The following is a 26,558-nucleotide window of genomic DNA, read 5'->3' as shown; positions in this document are numbered from 1 at the left end:
ATAGAGGCTCGGGATGAAATATTATACTAATTTACCTATACAAATTAATTTACCTATATTTTGTAGATTCACTAATTTAAATGATAAATATATTTATATGATAAATATTAACAACATGCCACCTAATAGAGGCTCAGGATCCATGATAAACATGTATGAAATCTTATACTAATTTACCTACATAAATTAATTTACCTATATTTTCCAGATTCAAAAATTTGATACCAGGTGCATTATTTTTCAAAATAACCAAAATTATTAGTACTAATTAAGTACGCTAATCTTTTCAAAAAAAAAAAAAAAGATACATTGATATTCGAAAATAAAACAATACATGCTAGACACGTCATTTTTTTACCCTTTTTGTTTTAAAGAAAAATAAAGCATGGTTTTTATTGAATCGAAGGAAGTGTCATTGACACTTCAAAAATTTCATTCTACAATTCTCACAAGTGTATTTTTCTTTCCTAATATAGAATATTTGGAGTGTAGAATGAGATTTTTGGAATGCTAATAACAATTCCCTAAATCAATAGGGTACATTAATTTGAAAATTTATTGTTGAATTCAAAACGTTTTGAATTTTTATTCTTACATCAATTAAAATTTCAAAGCCTATACACACGTTACAATAAAATAAAAAAGCTTTCCATTTTAATTTTGATATCAACATAAAATGCTATAATGACTTAATTGAGGGTAATTTGGGGAATCCGAATAATATTAAATATGACGCACAATCTCGATTAGGTAATTTGCTTAGATGGAGCTTAGTCATCGGGTTTTTGTTAGAAAAATATATTAGGGTTTTATGTAAAAAAAATTGAGTTTGAAGGGGGTAAAGTCACATTTTCAGTAAAATAAAATATTATTAAAAACAATGATAGAAAACACCTTGAAATACAAATCGTCAAAGCCTAGCAAAGTTCTCCAAATGTGTTCCTTTCCTCTCCTTCTGTCCTTTAAAACCTAATGGCTAAAAAACCTTATTTATACTACTACATAATTAAAATCCTTACTAGAAAAGGTCTTCTAAAAACTAGGAAACATAATAGAATAAGATAATTAGGAAATACATTCTTATTCTAACTTTGGGAGATCTGTCCAGCCACATATCAGTCACGTTTTTGGACTTCAAGGGCTCCAAAACAGGTCCAAAATGACTTAAATTAAAGCTTGAGATGTCCCGAACATAATTGCAGAAGGTCTCGAACCCAAAAGACATCATCTTGAATGCCAAAAAGCCCAAATAAGTTCAAAACATCACTTTGACAGCATTACATGCTGCTTCTTTATTTCATCGTCATAAACAAACCGTTCGGTATAAAATTATAAAACTTTGACACGAACAAGTTGAGAGACACATGAACGTGCTCCAATTTAAATCACTCCAAAATTCGTCTGTTTGATCACGTTTTCTTCCAGAGGAAGTCAAATATCCTACATTAAAAATATAAATCAAAGTATCAAAATTCTCACAAAATAACCACTAAATTATAACTAAGAATAAAGTAAAATATATAATATAATATCGACTCATCATGAAGTTTTTTAAATTTCAAAAACATTATCAGGCTACGATGTATTATTATATGCACTTTATGAATAAAGCATGAGATGTACAACTAAAGATTTAACAGGCACAACTATTGAATTACTTCTAAATTCTTGTCACTGGCCTAGTTTTTTATTCTCCAATGTTTAGTGAGTACATGTGTGAGAGTGAGAGTAATCAAAATTCAATTTCTTATTTTAATTTCGATAAGAACGAATTCACATGTCTAAAATTCTAGGGCTCAAAATTAGAATGACAAACGGGCCCTCATAGTACAAGGCTTTTGCATATCACTTTCCACCTTTTTTTTTATTTTTTATTTTATTTTATTTCAATTTCGTATTTTAATTTCGATGAGAACAAATTCACATGCATAAGATTCTAGGGCACAAGTTGAGAACCACAAATAGTCCCTCATAGTACAAGGCTTTTAAATATTTTCATTTTCCACCACAATTTTTTGGTGGAAAGAGAGAATATTTAAAAATCTCATTATATGACTTGTTAACTCGATTTGAAATGATGCAAAAATAACATATTTCGAATCATCACGTTAACTAATTTGGTTGTTTTCGGATCACAAGTTAAAACGGGTTCTTAACAGGCTTATATGCGAGTAACCCGTTTCACCCCGAAACCATAATCGACACCATAATCCCTAAACCCAAGATTTATATGTAACTGTTGATTTTCGTTTACACTTTATTCTTCTTACCGGATTTCGTTTTTTCAATTTTTTTTAATTTTTTAATTTTTAATTTTTTAATTTTTTATTTTTTAAACATGATCTTTTATCTTTCTGTATGGCTAAAAGATCATGTTTTTTTTTTTTTAAAAAAAAAAAATTGAAAAAATGAAATCGGTGAGAAGAATGGAGCATAAATGTGAACGACAATCAACGGTTAAATTTAAACCTATGGTTTTATGGGATTATGGTGGCGAATTTCGGAGTTGACCTCTTCACAACTATTGTAGAGCTTGTCATTACGAGCATTTGTGTGCTTTTAAAAATATTTTCACACTTCTATAGTAATTAAAAACTAATAAAAAAAGCATACTAGAACAATAGCCATAGGCTTTAATATCACTTATGTGACATTAAATCCTTACCGTTGGATTTTTTTTTATCTCACTTACGTTTCTAGTATTACATCTTTCATTTTATTATTTATTGATTTAAAATATATTTCCTTTAACGGGTAATGAGTTGAGTCATATTAAATTTGTTCATGTCAGATTATTTGTGCATTCTAACGGATGTTACACGATACGACCAGTTAAGATATTAAGTATGATACGAATACGAAAAACACGACACAAATGACTAGTCAATATCAATGAACTACTGCAAAAAACTCATATTTTCACTTTCCACCACAATTTACACAAACCATTTTCACTTAAAAAATTATAGTTTTGTTATCAATGAACTATTGCAAAGAAGTCCCCAAAACAAACTCCTGAAACGAAAATCACGCATAAGAACACAAGATACTTTGTTTATATTACTTTTTTTTATTTTTTTATAATGGGTTAGTCAATTGTGTCTACGTCCACTCTTGTGATCTCCCGAAGTAACGTCACTAAAAATCAAGAACACCTTTAATTTACAAGAAAACCGTTTAGAGTATAAACTTAATATCTCGCACACTCCGCTCACAACACCCAAACTTTCACTTGTAATTCTCGTTAAGTTTTACAACCCTGTAGAGTCCTATTTATATGTATAGGCTTTAGTTTACAATTTTGAGTACATCGATATTTTTACATTAAGAGAAGGGGGAGTTCGACTAAGCCACACATGGACAGCCGAATTTGATATCGAATTCGCCATTTACAAGATTCGAACCTAAAACCTCTCACTTCCAAGTGAAGAGGAATACCACTACTGAGTGGCGGCTTTAGTTTACAATTAGAATTGAAAAGAAAACATAAAGCCCTTAGACCTACTCCAACCCGTGGAATAAAACTCAAATTTTAGGTTTTAAACTAATCCCAACTTGTTCTAACCCTTGAGGCAAATATGAGTGTTAAAAACTCATTTCTAGGGAAAATTTAGCCCATGTTTCCCCTGGGTTAGTATGGGCTAGCCCACCATATATTTGTATTTTGTTTAGTTTTATATTTATAAATTCATTGAATCTAACGGCTAAGATTTAATATGATCAAGTCCAACGGTAAAAAATGGTCCAAATTTAAATCTAACGGCTAAAATAATTTAAAATTTTTATTTTATGTGTTTCATATTCTTTCATAATGTTCCACAACTTTTATGGGGTCGGTTTAGTGATTTTTCAATATTTATCAAAATTTAAATATTTTTAAGTTAAAATGTTCATAAAATTAAATTAGAATAGTCAACATAATTTTTTTTTAAAGTTAATTTAAGAAAAAAAATTATCCTAAATTCGTTCTTTAATAATCTCGGACTAAAAATTTAACCCAGAAGGATTGGAGGAGAAAAATTGTTTTTGAGTTAAAACCTAAATTTTTTAGTTTAAAAATTTTAAGTTTTAAGTCAAGGGTTAGAGATGGTCTTAAAAGAATACCTAAAACTTTAAATTCTTTATTGCAAAAGACCAACCAGTCGATTAGTAAGGTCACCCAATCTCACTATGAATCCTTCAGAACTCTATGCCCTTAATACGACAACGAATCTTCTACGGCTTGAGAAAACAAAAGGAGATTACTGATGTGGAACTGGTTGCAAGGTGAAGTTAAAGTAATATATAGTGGCAGAAGACGCAACCGTGGGGTTAATTCCCTTCCATAAATTAAAGAAGGCTATGCCCTACATGCCCTATTCATGTTTTTCTTATCTCAATCATGTTCTCATTCAGGTCCTCCTCATCTTGTTGGGCACATGATATATGTACATCACTAACATGCAAAAGTTGATTTTTCATGCATTGTTCAATCAATTTTCCTACTAATCCACCAAACACATGATGATAAATAATAATAAAAAAAAAGGTTCACAAGAAAATTTTAGCACAGGACAACTCAAAGATACAATAATTGCACAAGGTTCTCAATGGGTAGGCCATTCACTCATTCAACATTTTTGTGTTCTTTTATATGACATTATACCCAATTTTGGTAGGCAAATGGAAAGTAAAATTTCTTGTCTGGTGATATATATGAGCAGGGGTTGGGATCTCCACTCTCCAGGGTCTTCTAACTACACAGCACAATCGTTTCAATATATATGCATCTTGAACTATTTTGCAGCTTTTTGAGCCTGCAGAGCTCAATAATTTCATTCAAAAAAAGTTTAATGATGATTGGGGTCACGGCCTTAAAATGGAAGCTTCAGCAGAAAAATAGGAGCTTGTTTTCTTAGTATGACAGCAAGATGGTTTGCATAGATTGATGATTGTTGTTCTGAGCTGAGCTGAGCACTTCTTAATGGATTTCTACAGCATGCATGATATACTTATATTCAGCCGTATATTAGATGTAACTCTAAAAGTTACAAAATTTACGTGGTGTGCATACCAAGTAATTATAAGTTAATTGCGTCTTTTTTTTGTGAATGTGGGTGTGCTAACTCACAATTGAGCTCGATCGGTTGAGTAGAATAGATATGGTAGCAGTGGTCTTGAATGCGTTGTTGACTTCTGTATCTAAGCGATGATGGCCGAGGGAAGAACATGTCTCGGCCTTGGATTCTAGAACCTGAATAGAAGCTTACTAAATCATTGCGAAGTTCAAGATCTGCTGCACTAGGTTCAGCTACCTCAACTATATCTGTGAAAATATAGGTGTGCCAAATCAGTATCAGGTTGTAGGAACACATGTACTCAAGGAAGAGCATTTTTATAATGAACGTGGTTTGGTCGTCTAAATGCCAAACTATAAAGTGCACTTGAAAGTTACCAATCATAGAACACTTCACTTCGCTGGAAGGCTAATGAAGTAACCTCTTTCGGTGAAAAAGTTAGACTTTGACAGATGACCAACTAACTTGAAGTAGTGCTGTTCACTTGTCCAAACTGAAGGTGCTCCTAAATCCCTTAGTTCTACAGCTCCAGTGTTGTTCACTTATCCGAGATGAAGGTGTCGCCGGTAGCCAACACATTGTTGTTCACTTATCTGAATTAAAGATAAGTTGGTGGGAAAGTTAGGATAATTGATGTCATTCTCAGGGCTGTGAGAAGGGTTTTGCATAGAGCATTTGAGTTGTTTGTTGAGTTGGAGGGTCTTTTAATGTTGCAAATCCTCTTCTATTTATATCGAGGCTTCCATGATAAACAAGTATGCTGAGGTAGAGTCCTATCGGACTATGTTTGATCGGCATTTGCTTGAATATTCCTTTATCCCCTCTTGGCTGAAACTTCATCGTCATCCAATCTTGACCTCTTTGATTCTCACTAAGACTTTGAATCTAGTCCTATTATGAGATTCATTCATCTTTATTTGATCATGTAGGCATTCTGATCCTTGGGATAATTCATATTTATCCAAGAAACATCATGATCTCTAATGAGTCCATATTATACTATATATTTTACCCTAATTTTAATATTAATTTAATTTAGTGATATTTTGATACTTTGGATTATATTTTCAATGTAAGACATTCGACTTCCTTTGGAGCAAAAAGTGATCAAACCGATGAATTTTGGAGTGATTCCAATTTAAGATGATTGTATCAAAGTTTTAGATTTTTCTACCAAGCTATTTGACCGTGGCAATGAAATAAAGGTTCAGTGCGCAACTTTCCAGATTGACGTTTTTAAACGTTTTGGGTATTTTGGAGGTCAAGATGGCATATTTTGAGGAAGATTCCTTCTGAGGATTTGTTAGGGACGTTTCAAGCTTTGAAAAGAGATTTTGAGATCATATTGGAGTTGATTTGGTTGGTCAAAGGTTTGATTTTCTGAGAAGTCCAAATTTCAATTTAAATAGGAAACCTTTTATTTCCTAGTTATTTTTTAGAAGACCTTTTCTAGGAAGGATTTTATTTTCTAGTAGTATAAATAAGGCTATTTAGCCATTAGAGAAGGGACACATCAATTTGGAGAACTTAGCTAGGCTTTGACGTTTTGTATTTCAATGTGTTTTCTATTATTTTTCTATTTCAATAAAATTCCTTTTGTTTTATGATTGTTCGTAACTAATTTTCATTTGCTAAGGCGATGCCTTGAGCCTTAGCATGAATATGTAGTTTTTATTTAATTTCTTATGATATTATGCATGCATACTTTGAATTATGAATCACTGTGTTTAAACTGTCTCTATATCTTAAGGCTTAGCTACCATTAGGATAACTAGATAAGTAATCGGATGCAATTCGGTCGGAATGCCTTTGAGGATTGAGTATTGCTTCTTATGATTGATAGTTGTAAGTTCACCTAGGACGAATGCCACGTCTTAAGGGTTGTATGGTTTTTCAAAGGGTTTTCACAAAGCGTAATGAGTCACGCATGTTTCTATTTGATCTGAATGCCACAGACGGATTGCATATTTGATATACATTCTAGCTTGAATGCCACAAGTAGAATATGCATAAGGAAAACCTAACCTTCAAAGTTGCATGTGTAATTCATAAGTAATTGGTAAAACTACGTGAGATTGTTAAGGTGATGGCGGAACCCTAATGTCATTTTATCATTATTTTCTAAGATTGTTCCCTTTCAAATTTGGGTTCTTCAATTGTTTTAATTTAAAATTCGTTTTTAATATTCTAGGTCATACTTACAAGTATTTTTAAGTGTTGTTATCCCTAGTTTTGCAGGTGGTAAAATTCCTTATCAATTTTGACAATTTCAATTCGTATAGGACTAGATCGAGCCATTCCATACTTAATCTCTTTACTATCCCACCTTCATAAGTACTCGATCGAATTGATCCTACACGTGGGCTAAAAGCGCACTGGCTTGAAGGACACTTACTGGGTCGAGGATCATGGTTCTCGGGTTGATCCTTCTCGGCTGAAATTGTTATTTCAAGCCCAAAGAAAACCTAAAGACAAGGTTGTGCAAATCACTATTAAGATTTGGTTCAAATTCGCGAAGATCATTATCCTTAACTATATTAGTGAAAATATATCATTTCTTTCTATGAATCTATATATAATTTCACTCCATGCAGTTTTTCATTTTACTCATGTTATCCTACTTTACCCTATGCTTAACATGCAGTTTTATGATGATTTGTGAAGCTTTTTCGGATATGCAGGAAGTAGCTTTTCATGGATTTGTCGTGGAGAACTTGAATTGGGTTCTTACTACATTCAAAGAACTATCATCAATGGCGTAAATCTACTCTTCCTCTTTGCTTTTCTCTTATTTAGCCTTATAAGTACTATAAGGAAGCATTATATTACTGTTCCATCCAAAAGAGACCAATGCTCTCTAGTTGTTTCAATCTACTGTGCTCTTACTAGCATTGCATATTTTGCTGCTGGTTTATGGGATTTAGTAGCCAATGATGATCAATCAGAACATTTTGTCCGATTGGATTACTTTGTTTGAGGACTATTTTGGATTTTTTTTCACATTTTCCTTGCTTGTTCAAAGGTCCAAGTGGATCAAAATCCTAAACTCCCTTTGGTGGCTTTCCTCCTTTTCATTGGCCTCAGCTTTAAACATCGAAATACTTGTAAGAACTCATAGCATTGAGATGTTTGATGCAATGACATGGCCAGTGAGCTTGTTACTTCTCTTATGTGCTGTTAGAAACCTCAGTCACTTTGTTCATCAGCATGCCCAAGATAACAGCCTATCTGAACCTCTATTGGCTAACAAATCGATAAGAAATAGCCAGAAATCAGAACTGGATAATGCTAGTTTCCTGAGCAAATTGACATTTTCTTGGATTAATCGTTTACTCAAATTGGATTCCTCGAAAACATTAGCTCTTGAAGACATCCCTTCTCTTGTTTTTGAAGACGAAGCAGATTTAGCATACCAAAAGTTTGCTCATGCATGGGATTCGCTTTCAAGGGAGAAGGGCTCAATTAGCACCGGGAACCTGGTTCTGCAGATGATAGTGAAAGTTTACATGAAAGAAAATATGTGGATAGCATTATTTGCATTTATCAGGGCGATTGCAATTGTAGTTTCTCCTCTTATACTGTATGCTTTTGTAAATTACTCGAATAATGAAAATGCCTCTTTCTTTGAAGACCTCATTATTGTGGGGTCTCTAATTATTCCAAAGTGGTTGAATCTTTGAGCTGGAGACATTGGTTTTTCGACGCGAGGAGGTTTGGAATGAGGATGAGGTTAGCCTTGATGGTGGCAGTTTATCAAAAGCAGCTAAAACTTTCTAGCTTGAGAAAGAGAAGACACTCAACTGGTGAGATTGTAAATTATATAGCAGTTGATGCCTATCGAATGGGCGAGTTCCCGTGGTGGCTACATTCCACATGGAGCTATGCGTTGAAACTATTCCTTGCCATTGGAGTTCTTTTTTGGGTGGTGGGTCTTGGTGCTCTTCCTGGTTTGATTCCTTTCTTGATTTGTGGTACCCTGTACGTGCCATTTGCAAAGGCACTTCAAAAGTGTCAGTCCCAATTCATGATCGCTTAAGACTAGCGACTTAGAGCCACTTCTAAGATCCTTAACAGTATGAAAATCATCAAGTTACACTCCTGGGAAGAGAAATTTAAAAACGTTGTTGATTACCTTCGTGAGCGTGAATTCAAATGGTTGTTTGACTCGCAATTTAAAAAGATTTATGGCACTTTGATGTATTGGATGTCACCCAACGTTATCTGTTAGTTGTCTTTCTCAGATGTATCCTTTTCAAAAGTGTCCCTCTAAATGCAAGTACCATATTCACGGTTCTAGCTTCACTAAGAAGCATGGGGGAACCTGTAAGAATGATACTAGAGGCTCTTTCAATGATGATCCAAGTCAAGGTTTCATTTGACAGGCTCAATGTGTTTTTGCTTGATGACGAGCTGAAAGATGATGAAGTAAGGAAGTTGCCCTCACAAAATTCCCATAAGAGCTTAAGAATAGAAAAAGGGTAATTTCAGCTGGTATCCTGATCAATCAACCGATCCAACTCTTAGAGATGTGAATTTAGAAGTGCAAAGGGAGCAAAACATTGCAGTTTATGGACCAGTTGGAGCTGGAAAATCATCACTACTATATGCTATACTTGGAGAAATGCCGAAAATTTTAGGAACTGTGTGTTTAAAACAGATGAAAACTTCAATATACTGGATGTACTATGTTTTTTAGTCTTGACACTAACTTTATTAATGCTTGCAAGTAGGTTGCTGTATTTGGAACCATAGCCTATGTTTCTCAAACTGCTTGGATACAAAGTGGGACAGTTCATGATAACATACTCTACGACAAGCCAATGAATAAGAACAAATATGAGAATGCCATAAAAGCTTGTGCTTTGGATAAGGACATTGATAGTTTTGACCATGGTGATCTTACTGAAATAGGAGAGGGGGCTTAACATGAGTGGGGGACAAAAGCAGCGGATTCAGCTGGCCCGAGCTGTCTATAGTGACACTAATATCTATTTTTTTGATGATTCTTTCAGTGCAGTGGATGCCCATACTAGTGCAACTCTATTGCATGTAAGAAAGACAAAGTTCAAGCGTTTTTAGAAGTGTGAAAACCACATTTAGCTTAGTAATCTCGTTGTGGAAAGAGTTTACTCAATTTGAATGACTTATGCAGGAATGCGTCATGGCCATTCTAGCAAAGAAAATTGTACTTCTGGTGACTCATCAAGTTGAATTCCTCTCAGAAGTTGATAAAATTCTAGTACGTTGTTATTAACTCATTTTCGAACTTTATGTGCAATAAAGATTCAAATTATTTTTCTCATGAAACCTTGTTTCATTTGCAGGTAATGGAGGTTGGACATGTTACTCAATCTGGAAGCTATGAGAGTCTTTTGACAGTAGGAACAACATTTGAGCAGCTTGTACATGCTCATAGAGATACGGTAACAACATTGGGTCCTTCCAATAATCAAAGTCAAGGATAATCTGAAAAGGGAGATATAGTTCGGCCAAAGGAACTTTAGGCGGCTTACCTCACTACAAATAACAGTGAAGAGGATATTTCAGTGAAGGGTGTGCCTGGCGTGCAACTAATAGAAGAAGAAGAGAAAGGGATTGGTGATGTTGGATTGAAACCCATTCGGGATTATTTTCTTGTGTCTAGAGGAACTCTTCTTCTAATCTTAGGCATAATGGCATAATCTGGTTTTATTGGATTTCAGGTTGTTTCAACTTATTGGCTAACTCTAAGCATTCAAATGCCTAACATAACCAATGGCATGCTCATCAGCGTTTATACAGCTATTTCAACATTTAGTGCTGTGTTTGTATATCTAAGGTCATTTTCAACAGCTCATATGGGATTGAAAGCTTCCAAAGCCTTCTTTTCTGGTTTCAACGATGCTATATTTAAGGCTCCTATGCTCTTCTTTGACGCAACCCCTGCTGGTTGGATTTTGATACGAGTGAGTAGTCAAAATGCTACTTTATGCACTCTCCTAACTGTATTTCAATCACTTGTTATCAAAACCATTCGATGTTTCTACTTTTTCAAGCCTCATCTGATTTAAGTATTTTGGATTTTGATGTACCTTTCTCCATGATCTTCATTGTGTCTACTGGCATTGAACTACTAACAACGATTGGAATTATGGCTTCTGTGACATGGTAAGTTCTCATTGTAGGCATTCTCACCATGGTTGCCGCAAATTATGTTCAGGGGTATTACCTAGCCACTGCAAGGGAACTAAAAAAGCTCCGGTTATGAACTATGCATCGGAGACATCACTTAGAGTGGTTACCATAAGAGCTTCTAAAATGGCTGACAGATTCTTCCACAACTACTTGAAACTAGTTGACACAGGTGCTCGACTGTTATTTCATTCTAACGCAACCATGTAGTGGTTAATTTTAAGGACAGAAGCACTTCAGAATTTGACCCTTTTCATGGTTGCTTTCTTACTTATCTTACTCCCCAAGGGTTATGTTGCTCCAGGTACTTATTAGAGCAATCCTTGTTTAAATTTCATGGTGCTTATAGGTGTTTATCTTGAACAAATTTTCTCAATATCTGCAAGGCTTATAAGGCTTTCACTGTCATATGCTTTATCAATAACGAGGACAAAGATTTTTGGGACTCGATGGTATTACAACTTATCGAACTACATTATCTCAATTGAAAGGATAAAACAATTCATGATGATGCCGCCAGAGCCTCCAGCAATTGTGGAGGATAAGAGGCCACCATATTCATGGCCTACCAAGGGTAGGATAGTGCTCTATTCTCTAAAGGTAATATATGTTGGAACTTGTGTTTATGAGGGACTCCCAGTCCCACATCGCCCAAACTTTTATTGAAAGTCACCTTTATAAGTGAGTTCACTCACTTATAGTTTGAAAAGAATTGAGTCAAAGTCATGGACCTTGGGCCTTAGACTTGGAGGGTTTGAGTGTATATATTAAATGTCAAAGATGGGCCATAGGGCTCTGAAGGACGAGTGTAGTGGCGAATTTCTGTCTTAGGTGATTGCTTCTGCAAGTCTCTATCTTCAAAGAACAAGTCAGTGATTTGTGATTTTATATGTAATTTCATTAAGTGATTATATTTATATATATTGTATCTGTTGTTAAATTTTTTTATTCGAAATAAACTGTGCAATAGTTATATATTATATACTTGACATTTGATTGGTTCTAACAATATATTATTGTTGTTCTTTAACGACCTTATCATTTGATCGATTTAAAATTCTAACCATTGATTATTTCTTTTTTGTTGGTTTAAAGATAAAATATCGTTCAAATGCTCTGCTAGTTCAAAAGGGAATTACATGCACATTCAAAGAAGGCATTAGAGTAGGAGTTATGGGAAGGACAGGAAGCAGAAAAACTACCCTAATAAGTGCTTTGTGTAGAGCCGGCCAGTGGTAAAATTCTTATGGACAATGGGTCTAAAAGATTTGAGAATGAAGCTCAGCATCATCCCTCAAAAGCCAACTCTTTTCAGAAGTAGCATTCGAACCAACTTGGATCCTCTAGGCCTTTCCTCTGATGATGAGATATGGAGGGTGAGCTAATTGACTCCTGTTAAATGATGAAAAAGTATTTCCTTGCATAAATTTACTAATGAAACCATGTTTTTAGGCATTACATACAATGAGTTCTGTTTGTAAAACTTTATTAGCCTATATAGATTAAAACACAAGTAACTAACCTGAAGATGCCATGGACGAAAACTTGGTGCGCAAAGAGTCTTCTACATTGTACTGATCCTTAGCAATCAAACCGTATGGGGAGTTTGTGAATATTGCATTAACTCAGCAAACGCAGGGACCTTCACTTATATAGGCATGTTAACCTAATAGGCTTAGCCCATCATTGGGACCTAATAGGCAATTGAATATGTCTATATCTCCTTAACCAATCAGGATTAGGAACCCCTTTAGCAAGAATAACAATTTAATATTACATTCCTTTTTGCTACAGGTAAAGTCCAAGTTAATTCCCTAATCCTAACTTGATCCTCAAGTAACGTACAATGATTATGAGACCACAAAATCTTATGAGAACCGGATTTTACGCCAACATTCTCCCACTTGGTCGAAACAAGCATTGTATGAAACTTAACTTAAGAGAAACCAAATCAGGATTACTTTAGTGGCCATGGAAATCACTTAAACTCAAAGTTCCTTATAGCTTCTGTCAACTAGCACAATCACATAGAACTAACAAGTCTATTGGACAAGGGTAATGTCCATAGTCTTCATAATCACATATGTGAGTATGGTTAATCTCATGAAACATCAATAAGTGAGAAAATCGAAATATAAATATCAGACTTGATGTAATATATTGATATTTTAATTTCTAAGGTCCTCCTTGATCAGACCATGTAAGTCTGCTTAATGCTTCAAATGAAGCCCTCCAAAAACTGTTAAATGAATGAAGAATAATGACTGAAACCTTATGTCAAAAGCCTAGTCAGTGCTAGCATGATGACTGGTGTAACTATATCAGAACACCTTAGTTTTCTTCCCTTAATGAAAACAATATCTGAAAACATTCTTCATATCATCTTGTAAATGGTTGTGACTTTAAAGCATTAACTTTACTTTTTACTTGATAACTGCATTCAAACAGCCAGACAGATATATAAAACAATCAACAATATCATAATAAAAATAACTGAAAATACTTCAAACTTTATAATCCAAACTCATGAACCAACCAAAAGCTAATAGTCTTAGTGACTTAACTCCACAATCAACGCAAAGGAACTAACTAAAACATGAACCTCCCACTAATTCAGTGCATCAAAATCGAAAACTAAGCCCATGTTTTTCACATACACATGGAACACTAACTTAGTATTAATGTAATCAATTTTAACTTGCTGCTTCTTAACTTCCTTGCGAATCATCTTATACTTGAGATCCAAATGTCTAGTTCCATTAGACCTTTTGTTGTTCCGAGCACGGAAAACAACAGCTTTGTTATCGCACCATAACTGAATTGGCCTAGCTATCGATTCGACAACATTCATGTTGGATATGAAGTTCTTCAACCACACGGCTTGTGAAGTGGCTTCATAGCAAGCTACATATTCAGCCTGCATTGTAGACGCTGCAACTTCCCCTTGTTTTGCACTTTTCCAAGACACTGCTCCTTCATCGAGCATGAAAACGTAGCTGGAAGTAAACTTGAGAGAATCCGCACACCCTGCAAAATCAGAATCCGAGTAGCTAATCAACTTGAGATTATTTGTCCTTCTATAGCAAAGTTTATAAGTTTTAGTCCTTTTCAAATACCTCATGACTCTCTTTGCAGCCATCCAATGAGTAAAACCTGGATTAGATTGATATCTAGACAAAACACCAATTGCTTGAGCGATGTCGGGTCTAGTGCACATTTGTGCGTACATGAGGCTGCCAATAAGAGAAGCATAAGGTCTTCCAGCCATCTCTGCCCTTTCAGTTTCAGTTTTAGGGCATTGGGATTTACTTAGCTTATCTGCCTTTGCCATGGGAATGTCACAATCATTGCAATCCTGCATCTCGAACCTTTTCAAAACTCATTCAACGTAAGCCTTTTGAGATAAGCCAAGTATTTTATTCTTCCTATCTCTGGTAATTTCTATCCCCAAGATGTAAGATGCCTCTTCCATGTCCTTCATCTCAAATCTATTAGACAAGAAAAGCTTTGTCTCATGGAGTAGGGTAAGATTTGTGCTAGCTAGCAAAATGTCATCTACATAAAGGACCAAGATTACAAAATGCCTCCCACTGAAATTTAGATATATTCACTCATCGGACGGGTTCTCAATGAAACCTTTCAAGTACCATTGTCTTGAGGCTTGTTTCAAACCATAAATGGATTTCTTGAGCTTACACACCAAATTCTCTCTCCCTTCTTGAATGAACCCTTCCGGTTGCTTCATGAAAATTTCTTCATCCAAATCACCATTCAAGAATGCGGTTTTTACATCCATTTGGTGTAGGAACAAGTCAAAGTGAGCTACAAGTGCCATTATGACCCTAAATGAATCTTTGGTAGAAACCGGAGAAAATGTCTCATCGTAGTCAATTCCTTCCTTTTGAGCGAACCCCTTTGCTACTAATCTAGCCTTATATCGCTCTATGTCTCCCTTAGAATCTTTTTTGGTTTTGAATACCCACTTACATCCTATAGCTTTGCACCCCTTTGGTAATTGTACTAACTTCCAAACTCCATTCTTACTCATTAATTCAAGCTCAAATTTCATGGCTTTCAACCACTCTTCATTTTGAGAATTAGTCACGGCCTCCTTGAATGTAATTGGATCATCAACCTCTCCCAGATTAAATTCAGATTCTTGAAGATAACAAATAAAATCATCCGATATTGCATGCCTTCTAATTCTTTGGGATTTTCTCAAAAGGACTTGGTTTTGGTCATCGACATTATTAGCAGGGACTATGGGATCACTCACTTGGATTGGCATATCATGGTGATCATGTGCAATTTCTTGCTGCTCACTTTCCACGTGAGCATTAGGAGGTGGACTTTCTACACATACTGCCATGGTGGGATTAACCACGATATCTTCTTGTATAACAGTTCCTTGTTCATTATTTACTTCATTTTCTTCTTCAAAACTGAAGCTTTCAACCTCTAAATCACCAACCGACTCTTCTATAAACTTAGCTCTCCCAGTTTCAATAATTCTTGTGGTATGATTTGGACAGTAAAACCGATAACCCTTGCTCCTTTCAGGATATCCAATGAAGAAACAGCTAATGGTTCTTGGGTCTAACTTTTTCTCCAATGGATTATAAGCTCTTGCTTCTGCCTTGCAACCCCAAACTTTTAGATGAAATACACTCGGTTTCTTCTTGTACCATAATTCATATGGAGCGCTTGGAATAGATTTGCTAGGAGCTCTATTTAAGATGTAGTTCGCCGTCTTTATAGCCTCACCCCACAAAAACATTGGCAACTTAGTGCAACACATCATACTCCTCACCATATCTTTAAGAGTTCTATTTCGTCTTTCCGAAACTCTGTTCTGCTCAAGTGTTCCAAGATTAGTGTACTGTGCTACAATGTCATTCTTTTCCAAAAACTGTGCAAAAGGTCCAAGACGACGGCCAGTTTCATCATACTTGCCATAGTATTCCCCGCCTCTATCGGATCTAACAACTTTGATCTTTAAGTCCAATTTGTTTTCCACTTCAGCTTTATATATTTTAAAAGCTTCAAACGCAGCAGATTTTTCAGCCAAAAGATATATGTAGCCATACCTTGAATAGTCATCAATGAAGGTGATGAAATATTTAAAACCATCATGTGTTGGTGTAGGAAACGGACCGCAAATGTCGGTGTGAATAAGTTCTAGCAGATTTTGGCTTCTAATTGCACCCTTCTTTTTGGTATTAACCATTTTTCCTTTTATACATTCAACACAAACATCCATGTCTTGATAATCAAGTGGTGGCAAAATTTCAGTTTTTGTTAAAGTTTGCATTCGTTCCTTTGATATATGTCCTAACCGTTTATGCCATAACTTGGATGAAGTTTCATTGGTTGAAATCCTTCTCTTAATTCCTACGGTGTTTATGGGGACAAATGGAACTTTGCAATTTATCTTAAATAAACCATCTACAAATAGACCACTTCCAACAAAATTCAACTTATGATTAATATCGAAACCATCTTCATTAAAACTCGAAAAAATTTTATTCCTGAAGAGTTTGCCAACGGAAACCAAATTCCTTCTCATGGAAGGTACATAAATAACATCTTCTAAATCTAAAATAAAACCAGAATCCAAAACAAGTCGAACTACTCCAATGAACTCCACCGGTACTCTTTCTCCATTGCCTACAAACACGCTTACTTCATCCTTGTTTGGCACCCTCTTGCTTATGAACCCCTGCAAGGTATTTGTAATATGCACAAAAGCACCACTATCAAGCCACCACATATCAGAAGGAACATCAACCAAACTAGTTTCAAAGCAAACAAACACAATGTTCTTACCTTTAGCCTTTTGTTTCTCCAACCAACGTCTATACTTTTGGCAATCCTTCTTCAAATGCTAAGCAAATTTCTTATAGAAAAAACACTTCAAACCATTTGGTTTGCTTGCTACCTTAAAGTTGTTAGACCCCTTAGTTTTGTAGGAGGAGGTTTTGTAATTTTCTTTGACTGAATTCTTAGCATGGGTGTGGACTAAATTAGCAACCTTGCTTTTCTCATGTCTTATGTTCTGCTCTTCGTGAACACAAATAGCTATAAGCTCATTAAGATCCCACTCTTCCTTTTGAGCATTGTAGGTACTTTTCAATTGAGAGTACTTCGAAGGCAAAGAGTTGAGAGCCACATGAACCAAGAATGGATCACTAATTGCAACATCTAGAGCATTCAACTTAGTAGCAATATCAATCAGCCGCAATATGTGCTCCCTCACACTTCCATCGACAAACTTGGTTGTCATCAATGAGTTCATAAGGTTTCCATTTTCAGCCTTGTCGGATTCCTTGAACTTAGCTTCAATTGATGCCAAAAATTCCTTAGCACTATCCGTGTCAGCAATACCACCTCTCACAGTGTCAGACATTGCCCTTTTCATAATGAGAATTGCCATCCTATTTGCCTTATGCCACTTCTCATACTTGTTTTTAATCTTGGTCGAGTCGTCCTCTTCAGGAACATTTGGTTCTTCCTCTCTCAAAGCAACATCTAAGTCCATGAGACCTAGAACAATCTCTATGTCTTGTTTCCACTTTTTATAGTTGGTCCCAGTTAGAGCTTGGATTGAATTAAAATTCAAATAAGCATTGACAACTGAAGATTAAACAAACAATACATACTTAATCCCCATAACTTCAAAACATAATTAACTTACACCTATAGGCAAGAAAGTTAATATGTATGTGGCACTAAAATACATAGTTATAAGAATTACTTTCATGAAAAATTTTCCACACTTACGAGCAAGAAGAAAACCTTCCACAAATTCTTACAGTACATATTCCATACCATGCTATTGTCTAATTGAACCAATTAAAATAATCCACACTTACGAGCAAGAAGATTATTATAATTGTTATAATTAAAACAATACAATTTGATCAATAGGACTTTGGATTTAGAGACCACTCAAATCAATTAAGCCGCTACGGCTTGCTTAATCGATATCAAACAAGCGATACCTAAAAACTTGATCAGATATTACTTTATGCATGTCGGATTATTAATCTTTATATCAGACATGTCTTACTAGAACTTGGAAACAATCCATCATGCAAATATATGTCCAGTTTCAATGTCTTTCAATTAGTCCTTATATTGGCAATACGTTAATTAACATGGCATCCATGCACATCAATATAAGAATGTAAGCCCCTCATCCAATTTGCATGCCAGACAATTGAAAAACATAGCAGCCATCATGCGTAATTATTTGAAGGCACAAACTGAACTAGAAAACTATAAACTATAACATGATGAACGACAGAGAAAGAACTTTACCGAGTTTTCTAATTTAATTTTCTTTTAAGGTCTTAATCATACAAGCTACGCTCTGATACCACATGTAAAACTTTATTAGCCTATATAGATTAAAACACAAGTAACTAACCTGAAGATGCCATGGACGAAAACCTGGTGCGCAAAGAGTCTTCTACGTTGTATTGATCCTTAGCAATCAAACCGTATGGGGAGTTTGTGAATATTGCATTAACTCAGCAAACGCAGGGACCTTCACTTATATAGGCATGTTAACCTAATAGGCTTAGCCCATCATTGAGACCTAATAGGCAACTGAATATGTCTATATCTCCTTAACCAATCAGGATTAGGAACCCCTTTAGCAAGAATAACAATTTAATATTACATTCCTTTCTGCAACAGGTAAAGTCCAAGTTAATTCCCTAATCCTAACTTGACACTCAAGTAACGTACAATGATTGTGAGACCACAAAATCTTATGAGAACCGGATTTTACTCCAACACTGTTTCGTACTAGTATGATTTTAAGGACATTTTCATTTGCAGGCTCTATAGAAGTGCCAACTTAAGGCGAAAGTCAGCAACCTACCTAATCTACTCGACTCCTCTGGTGAGTTTATAATCTTTCCTATGAAAGAATGAGAAACATAATCATGAACATCTTACTTAATCCCCGGTTCCAACTATAGACATATTGTTCTGTAATTATAACTATAATGACTTCAACAGTGAGTGATGAAGGGGAAAATTGGAGTGTCGGGCAACGCCAGCTCTTTTGCCTTGGAAGAGTCCTTCTCAAGAGGAGCAGAATTTTAGTTCTCGATGAGGCTACTGCCTCCATTGATTCTTCAACAGATGCCATTCTGCATCCATTAATTCTTCAACAGATGCCATCCTAAACCCTCTCCTATGGTATTCTCTTATCTTTTGATCATATTTTAATCAAACTTAATACATCAAAAAAATTTTAAAAAAAAAAAGGAAAAAAATACGAATAAGCTGATGCGCAACAAGCCTATGTGCTTAATCCGCACAGCAGGGCATGTGCTGTTTTGGTAATTGGATATTAAATCCTAAAGCTAATATGTAATGTGATTTTGTTTAAAAATATAGGGAAGCTGGTGGAGTATGAACTACTTTCAAGGCTGTTGGATACCACCTCCTACTTCTCCAAACTTGTTGCTGAATATTGGTCAAGCTGAGAAAAACTGATGCCACCAAAATGTCAGCAACCACAAATCATCTAGTTTGCAATATGAATTCCCTGCTCCAAGAAAATCATGATTCATGGCTGAAATCGTCGATGGAACGCAATGCTTAAATTGTGGGAGAGAGAAACACTAATCAAATTATCATTTGTAACTTATAAATTAATATTAAGAATTATGTCCTTGGAAATTTTGCTGTTAAAATTATTTTTGTGTAATGAGAAGCTTGAGGTCACTGTAAATTATGAAATGGAATAATGGACCTTCAACTTTTCATATTGGAACAACACTAATTGTAGAGACATATGTTTTACTCCTTTCCTTTCTTCCTTTTTCCTTTTGGGGTATATTCATATTTCCAAGAGCATCCCTTTACTTCCACGGAATCAAATTAATGATGGTTTCATAGTGAAGTTGATGATAAGGTTTGGAATGGATTGGTAATTAGATTGGCACTACAAGTTTCTTGATGTCAAACATTTATAGGTCTCTTATACTTGTAGACATATATGAATATAATTGAATATAATTTTGACAAAAGCAGTAGCATTCAAGCGGTAACCAATTATTTAGTTAATATGCCCTTAATTACTTGATCATTTCATTTGACTTCCTTCCACAATTTCACATTGCAGGGAAATAAAGTAAAAATGATCTACAAAATGAACTCTTTCAGAGAATGGAAAACGAAATTGTTTTTAAAAGAGCCCCTAAATTTAGATGTTACGCAAGAAAAAAGAAGGTCAAGGTGCTTCTCCTAAAGCCCACTTGGCATATTATCATGCATATTTTGAAGTACCCTACTACTTCTAAGAGAAGCACTTTTCACCACTTTTTATTATCTTCACGTACGTTCTTTATCCTTTGAGACAAAAGTGTAGGCAGGCAACAAAATATATGATTTGGCACTTGACAACCTTACTGCAATATATAATGCAAGAGCTAGTTTATCATTTATGACAATTCAAATTCATCGAATACACATCTTAATTAGAATCGTTCATGCTTTTGGTCATCTTTTAAAGATTATCTAATTACATTTGATTTAGAATAGTCATCCAAATATAATTAAAAAATAAACAGTAAATTATAAGGATGCTACCATTGTCATAACAATGATTTGTTTGGCACATATAGGTCTCTAAATCGAACAAAGTTTTCTAAGATGAATATTAGATGATGATAAAAAAACATGAGTGGTTTCGATTATGATATTTTTATAAGGAGAAATAATGTCATATTAAATATGAATGAGGAGTGGGGTTGGGTTGTAGAGGAGTGAGGGTAAAATGACAATTTACTCTAAATTACTCATATTTAGCATACGTTGATTCATAATCGAACATAAGGAGGCAGACACATTGCCTTTGCCATTTTTTTACATACAAAATTGTACTTTAGACTAGGGCCTCATTTTAATCTTGCACAGGACCTTCTAAAACATTAGACCGACCATGTCCGTTGTACAAAACTGTTATCACATTTTGCAGATTAAACTGCTCTAAAACCCTCTAGATACAATGTGTGAGATGTCTTAGGTTCGATTATCACCAAAGGAGAATTTGAACAACATTATTGCTAGCTCATTGTGAGGCCAAGCTCACCCCTTCCCCCTTGTGTACATAACATCATTTGTTCAAAAAAAAAAAAAAATATCACTCAAATACATCATGTTGATATGTTTATGCTCTTGTTCATAGCTTATGAGATTGTACATTGTTAATTTGTGATGATGATATGGATACCATAGTTTTTTTAACGGTTTTGCTAAAATATATGCATCTTATATTTTGACGGACAATAAATCTAAACTATTAATTTAAGTTGATTTCGCTATCCAACTAATACAGGGTACATGAACCATCATCTTTTCCTCGTTTGAGCGGTTTCTTTTATAAGACTATGACAACAGTCTCTGTGGACTCAGCCCACTTTTCAGCCTAGGAAAGTTGCCTTTCATGACTAAGAAGGCGAGGATCAAAATCCCATTTGGCATATGCATGCACCACAGTTAAAAGTTAAAACATATGTAAATATGTCACTAGACCTTAAAGCCTGCCAGTTAAATGAGTTTCAATGGCCTTTTGTTTTTTTCTGTTTCTTTAATTTTTTTTAGAGAACTGTCATTAGCAATCTAAAAATTTCATTCTACACTCATCACAACTGTATTTTTCTTTCTAATTATAGAAAGTTTGGAGTGCCAAATAAGATTTTTGGAATGTTAATAACAATTCCCTTTTTTTAAAGCTGCACAATCCTTACTTTTTTTTTCCTGAATAAACAATGTTATTTATACTAGGAAAAGAGGGTGAACTTATCCTTACAATGTGCTAGCAATAATGTGGTTTAAATTTATCTTCGGCAAAAATCTAACCTTAGACATCTGACTTACAAGTGAAGGAATAACACTAGAACCTAGTATTAAGTGACAATCCTTACTTAATGTTTTATTAGTAAATAGATGTTCAACTTTTGCATGACGGCGTAGAATTGAACCCGGTGACTAATCTAACATTTAATCTAACAAAATCTATTGTTTGACAAAAAAAAAAAAAAAAAAGAAAAAGAAAGAGGTGACTTGTTTCTTCAGAGAGAAACAAAATGAAGGTGATCCTCCGCGGCAGGCTATAAACTTTGTGAGAATGTCACAGCCCATATAAAAAGTACAATTGGAAAGCACATAAATGCGGAAAACCAACATTTTCAATCTTTAATATTAGTTTTTCTATGATATGTGCTACTAAATGGTTTGAAAAGTCAACAGTTAGATCTCATGTATAGAAATCTAATGGATTTTTGCATGAAAAGTGAAACATGGCAATGTAGTTGGAGTTGAATCTCGTAATTTCTGTTTAGCATGTTTTTCTCCTAACAAATGTGGTAGGTGATAGTCTACCATATATATCTGCGACGTGAATATGACAATTAGTTTTATGTGTTTGGTTTTGTGAATTTCATAATGTGGTAACTGTTATAATTAGGTTAATTTGACCTTTCATAGTATTAGAATCCGCTATAATTTCCTTTATTTTTCAGAAGGAAAAGAAAAAAGCAATTTCCGACTTTGTTTCTTTTCTCAAGGATTATGTTGATCCAATTTCTTGATCAATAAGAAAACTCAAAACTTACAAAACTTGGTTTCCAACCTAAGAAAACAAAGTCAGGGTAAAATTAAGGGTTTCCATGAATTTGCTTGGCGCTATCACATCAATTAGGTCAACCAACCACACACAGTTGTACATTACACAATGAGAGTAATTATTTAACTAATTTTTACTATTGCTGGACAGGGAGAGCTTGAGGTAGTGCCTCAACAGAAATAGTCTGTAACTTGCAATCAGCTGAAAGAAACTGAGCATTTTCTTCAATGGAAATTGAGTTGATTAGGTTTAGCAGAATCTGCTCAAGCTCCTCCCCATCAGTCCATTCATGGATGCCAGCCTTGATGAGTAATGGGTTTTTGTAGATTAGGTCAAAAAGTGGGAAGTTCTTCCTTGGCATCACAAAATCTCCTTCTTTGAGCTTCAAACTCGGGCAGTAATCTCCACTGCCATCACCAAGATAGATTAACCTTTTCTTCCCCTCGGTTGATACAGAAGTCTGGATTCTTTCAATGATCACACTCTGTAAATAATTAAAAGTACAGTTAAATTAATAACTTCATGGTTGGTTAATTTTCAACAATAGAGTCTATTAAACATTGTGTTTTTACATTAAAAAAAAATATTATACACTAAAGTCATCTAAATAGAGAAAGGGCATTCAAATTTGGATGCGATTAATGTATTGTATGTTATTTATATGAAGTCATTAGTATGCATGAGAAAAATAGTGACCTCATGTAAAAATCCTTATTGATTATGACATATTAAAGATTGGGGGCTGACAAATAGAACACAGTGGTCATAGGATGTCCAGAAAATAAAGCAAAAATAGAGTAATAATTTCCAAGCCTTTTGGACCCACTTGTTCTAATTCTGTTGGTGCATCCCTTGAATATATATATATGAGTTCTGAAAATTGTAAAATTTTTCTAAAATATGAATATACCTTGCACATGTTGGGAGGGCAGAGGCTGCAGCCATGAGGGGAATTAGTGAAATCACAGTAAGGTGAAATCCTAAGACTTCCTTCTTCATCAACATAACTTGGGTTGGTGTTGATCTCTGAGAAATATTCCTCTAATCCAAGATGCTTCAAAATTGTCTCAATAAAAAACAGATTTGCATCACTCAAAATCCTCAAATCACACCTGCAAACCCCACAAAAACAATAAAACCACCACAAATTAATTTTCTTATTCATAAAAAAAAAAAAAAAAAAAAAAAAAAAAGAGTAGTGTAAAGAAAGAAAAGTTTGGAGGGGGTTGACATACCCTAAAGCGTGAGCTGCTTTAATGGCTGGCACAACTCTTGGATGAATTGGAGTCCTTTTCAGAACCTCCACAGTGTCGTCAATGGTTTTTCCTTGCGAACGAAGCTCCTTCATCATCCTATCCTGCATTTTTTTTTTGTCAAAAAAATTAACACATATTAATTAAAAACAACATGAAACTAAGCCAAAAAATTCATAAAAACAACATATATATATATATATATATATATATATATGCAACATAAACATATGACGAAATTAGAAACGACACATACCATGAGAGAGTTCCAAGGCATGGTGGGGAGAAGTTGATTGAACAAATCAGTGGCACATAATTCATCCACCACCCAATTGTCACTATCACACTCAATGATTGTCTTGTCAAAGTCGAAAACCACCACAATTCCTGCCATTTTTTCTGAAAATTTTTGCACCAAGAGAAAAAAACACACACGGAAGTAGAAGAACAAGCTTAAAGAGTGTTTCTTGGTTGTTATAATTCCTTCTGAACAAAAACAAAGAAGAGAAGGGTATTTATAGCAATCCAAGTGTGTAATTAGTAGCTAATACGATTAAAATTCTAACGGAATATTACGTGAATAAAGATTTATCTGGAATCGAATGCCCTCTTGGCTAATATTTGTTGGGTGCGTGATGGGGTTGTGGCCGTTGGATTCAAGAACTTTCGGATGGTTGGAAGATCGGATGGTGGAGAGTCTGGGGATAAGATGAGTAAAACGCGGGAATATGAGGAATATTCGAAGGGAATTGAGTTCATTCTGGTGGCTGGTGGCTGCCCAACTTTGGAACGCACTTACCACTAACAATGGGGAATATTCTGAGCATGCTTCAGTCGGTCATCCTATTTTACCTTTTTTTTTTGGCTGCTAAGTGCTGCGTCACATTCCACCTCTACATTTGGAGGAACCGTGTCGGTTTGGGTTCTATATTTTAATCAAAATCTTTATTAACTATAGCGCTAATGTTAACGAAACTAAATTTTGTAAACTAAATAATGATTAGATTATTACAAGTGTTGGTTAACTAAAATTAGAGATGTGACAGTCAATTTGGATTTCAGATGATGTTAATAGACTTTTTTTAAGTGGCAGATTTTTAAAGATTTTAATAGAATTTATTTTGATAATTTATATGGATTTCCATTATAGATTTCCTTAGATTTGTATGGACTTCTTTCATAGATTTTTTAGGATTTTACTCTTACAATATATAAAATGAATTTCTATCCTAGTACACAATCTGAAAGAAACATAAAAACTTAGCAAAGAGAACCTTAGAAACCACCCAAATCTTCACAGATCGAAGAAACAAAGTACATATTCATGCTCGTGAGCTCCGTAGGAGTTCAATCATACCCATTTCAGGTAAGGTTATCTTCGTTTTCACGTCGAACTCAGGATACCTCGATTTTGTCACTGTTCATGCACACGTAAATTCTAATGTTTTTGAGAATTTCAAGCTTGTAGGAAGCTTGGTGACGTCCTTAGGAGGCTCGGGGTGGTTCGTTTGAAGGTTTTGGACGTCGAGATCGTGAGTTTCGAGGTTGGCTGGAGTTGGGGGTATTTTCCCGGCGAGATTCAGTGGATTTTAGCACTTGAAAGTGGTATGAACTTGTTCCTCTCGTTGTAAGCTTCAATTTCGTACCAATTTTTGTGAAATTTGGTTGAAAAACGAAGAAGATAAGACGATTTGAAGTTTTCCCGATTTTTCGACGTTGGCAACGGCGCCGGAGCCTCACCAGAGAAGACGACGGAATATTCCGTCAGTTTGGACGGAATATTCCTAACGCCGTTGATGGAATCCGTTAAAGTTAACGGAATATTCCTGACGGCGTTAACTGACGCCGTCAGTGTGCGATGGTGAAAATTTTTTCTAAAAATATGGGGATGTTCCTGAGGTTGAGTAGATCACGTTGGTGTATTCATACACCCCATTTGAGCATTGTATGAGAAGTTATTTCTTAAGGTTGGTTATGTGCTTTAAAATTAACGTTTTTATAGTTGTTTCGCATATAGGTGATACCTATCCCAAGGACGAGTGTGGTCACTCGAGGTAAGGGGGTTACGACCCTTCCACATACCAGTGAGTGGGCTTTTGGTTTTCCGTATATACCTATATACTTATACTTTTCCCAGAAAGTGCTATAAAACGTTTATTCGTTTATATGTCATGCATTATATTACCGTTGTTTATGCATTGTTAGTTGCATATATATATATATATATATATATATATGTGTGTGTGTGTGTGTGTGTGTGTGTGTATTGGTGCTGTGGATGCACAGGTGAGTGCCAGGTAAGTATGATTTATGTTTATGTTCAGTAGTGTTTGAGAGGCACATAGAGAGCTCATAACCTGCACCCCCGGTGTTAGTGCTCCCGCCCAGAGTTGGGCACAGTCCTTCACGTGATGTTCACCTCCCGCACCA

The 26,558-nt window shown here is 35.0% G+C and overlaps 1 protein-coding gene and 1 pseudogene across 1 annotated transcript; one reads left to right on the top strand and one right to left on the bottom strand.

The window, feature by feature from the left end:
* The first annotated feature begins 7,987 nt into the window (after positions 1-7,987).
* LOC137709001 (ABC transporter C family member 8-like) lies at positions 7,988-19,729 on the top strand (annotated as a pseudogene).
* Positions 19,730-22,875: 3,146 nt separating this feature from the next.
* On the bottom strand, positions 22,876-24,835 carry LOC137708810 (inorganic pyrophosphatase 1-like). The gene is made up of 4 exons (XM_068447962.1): positions 24,385-24,835; positions 24,111-24,232; positions 23,786-23,987; positions 22,876-23,359 (listed from the first exon to the last, which is right to left on the bottom strand). Exons 1-4 carry the CDS (start codon positions 24,520-24,522, stop codon positions 23,012-23,014), a joined length of 810 nt encoding a protein of 269 aa, XP_068304063.1. The 5' UTR covers positions 24,523-24,835; the 3' UTR covers positions 22,876-23,011.
* Between the last annotated feature and the right edge of the window lie 1,723 nt (positions 24,836-26,558).

This window comes from Pyrus communis, chromosome 11 (genome assembly GCF_963583255.1).
Source record: "Pyrus communis chromosome 11, drPyrComm1.1, whole genome shotgun sequence".
In the NCBI taxonomy this organism is placed as follows: domain Eukaryota; kingdom Viridiplantae; phylum Streptophyta; class Magnoliopsida; order Rosales; family Rosaceae; genus Pyrus; species Pyrus communis.
This window is presented reverse-complemented; position numbering and strand designations above follow the sequence as displayed.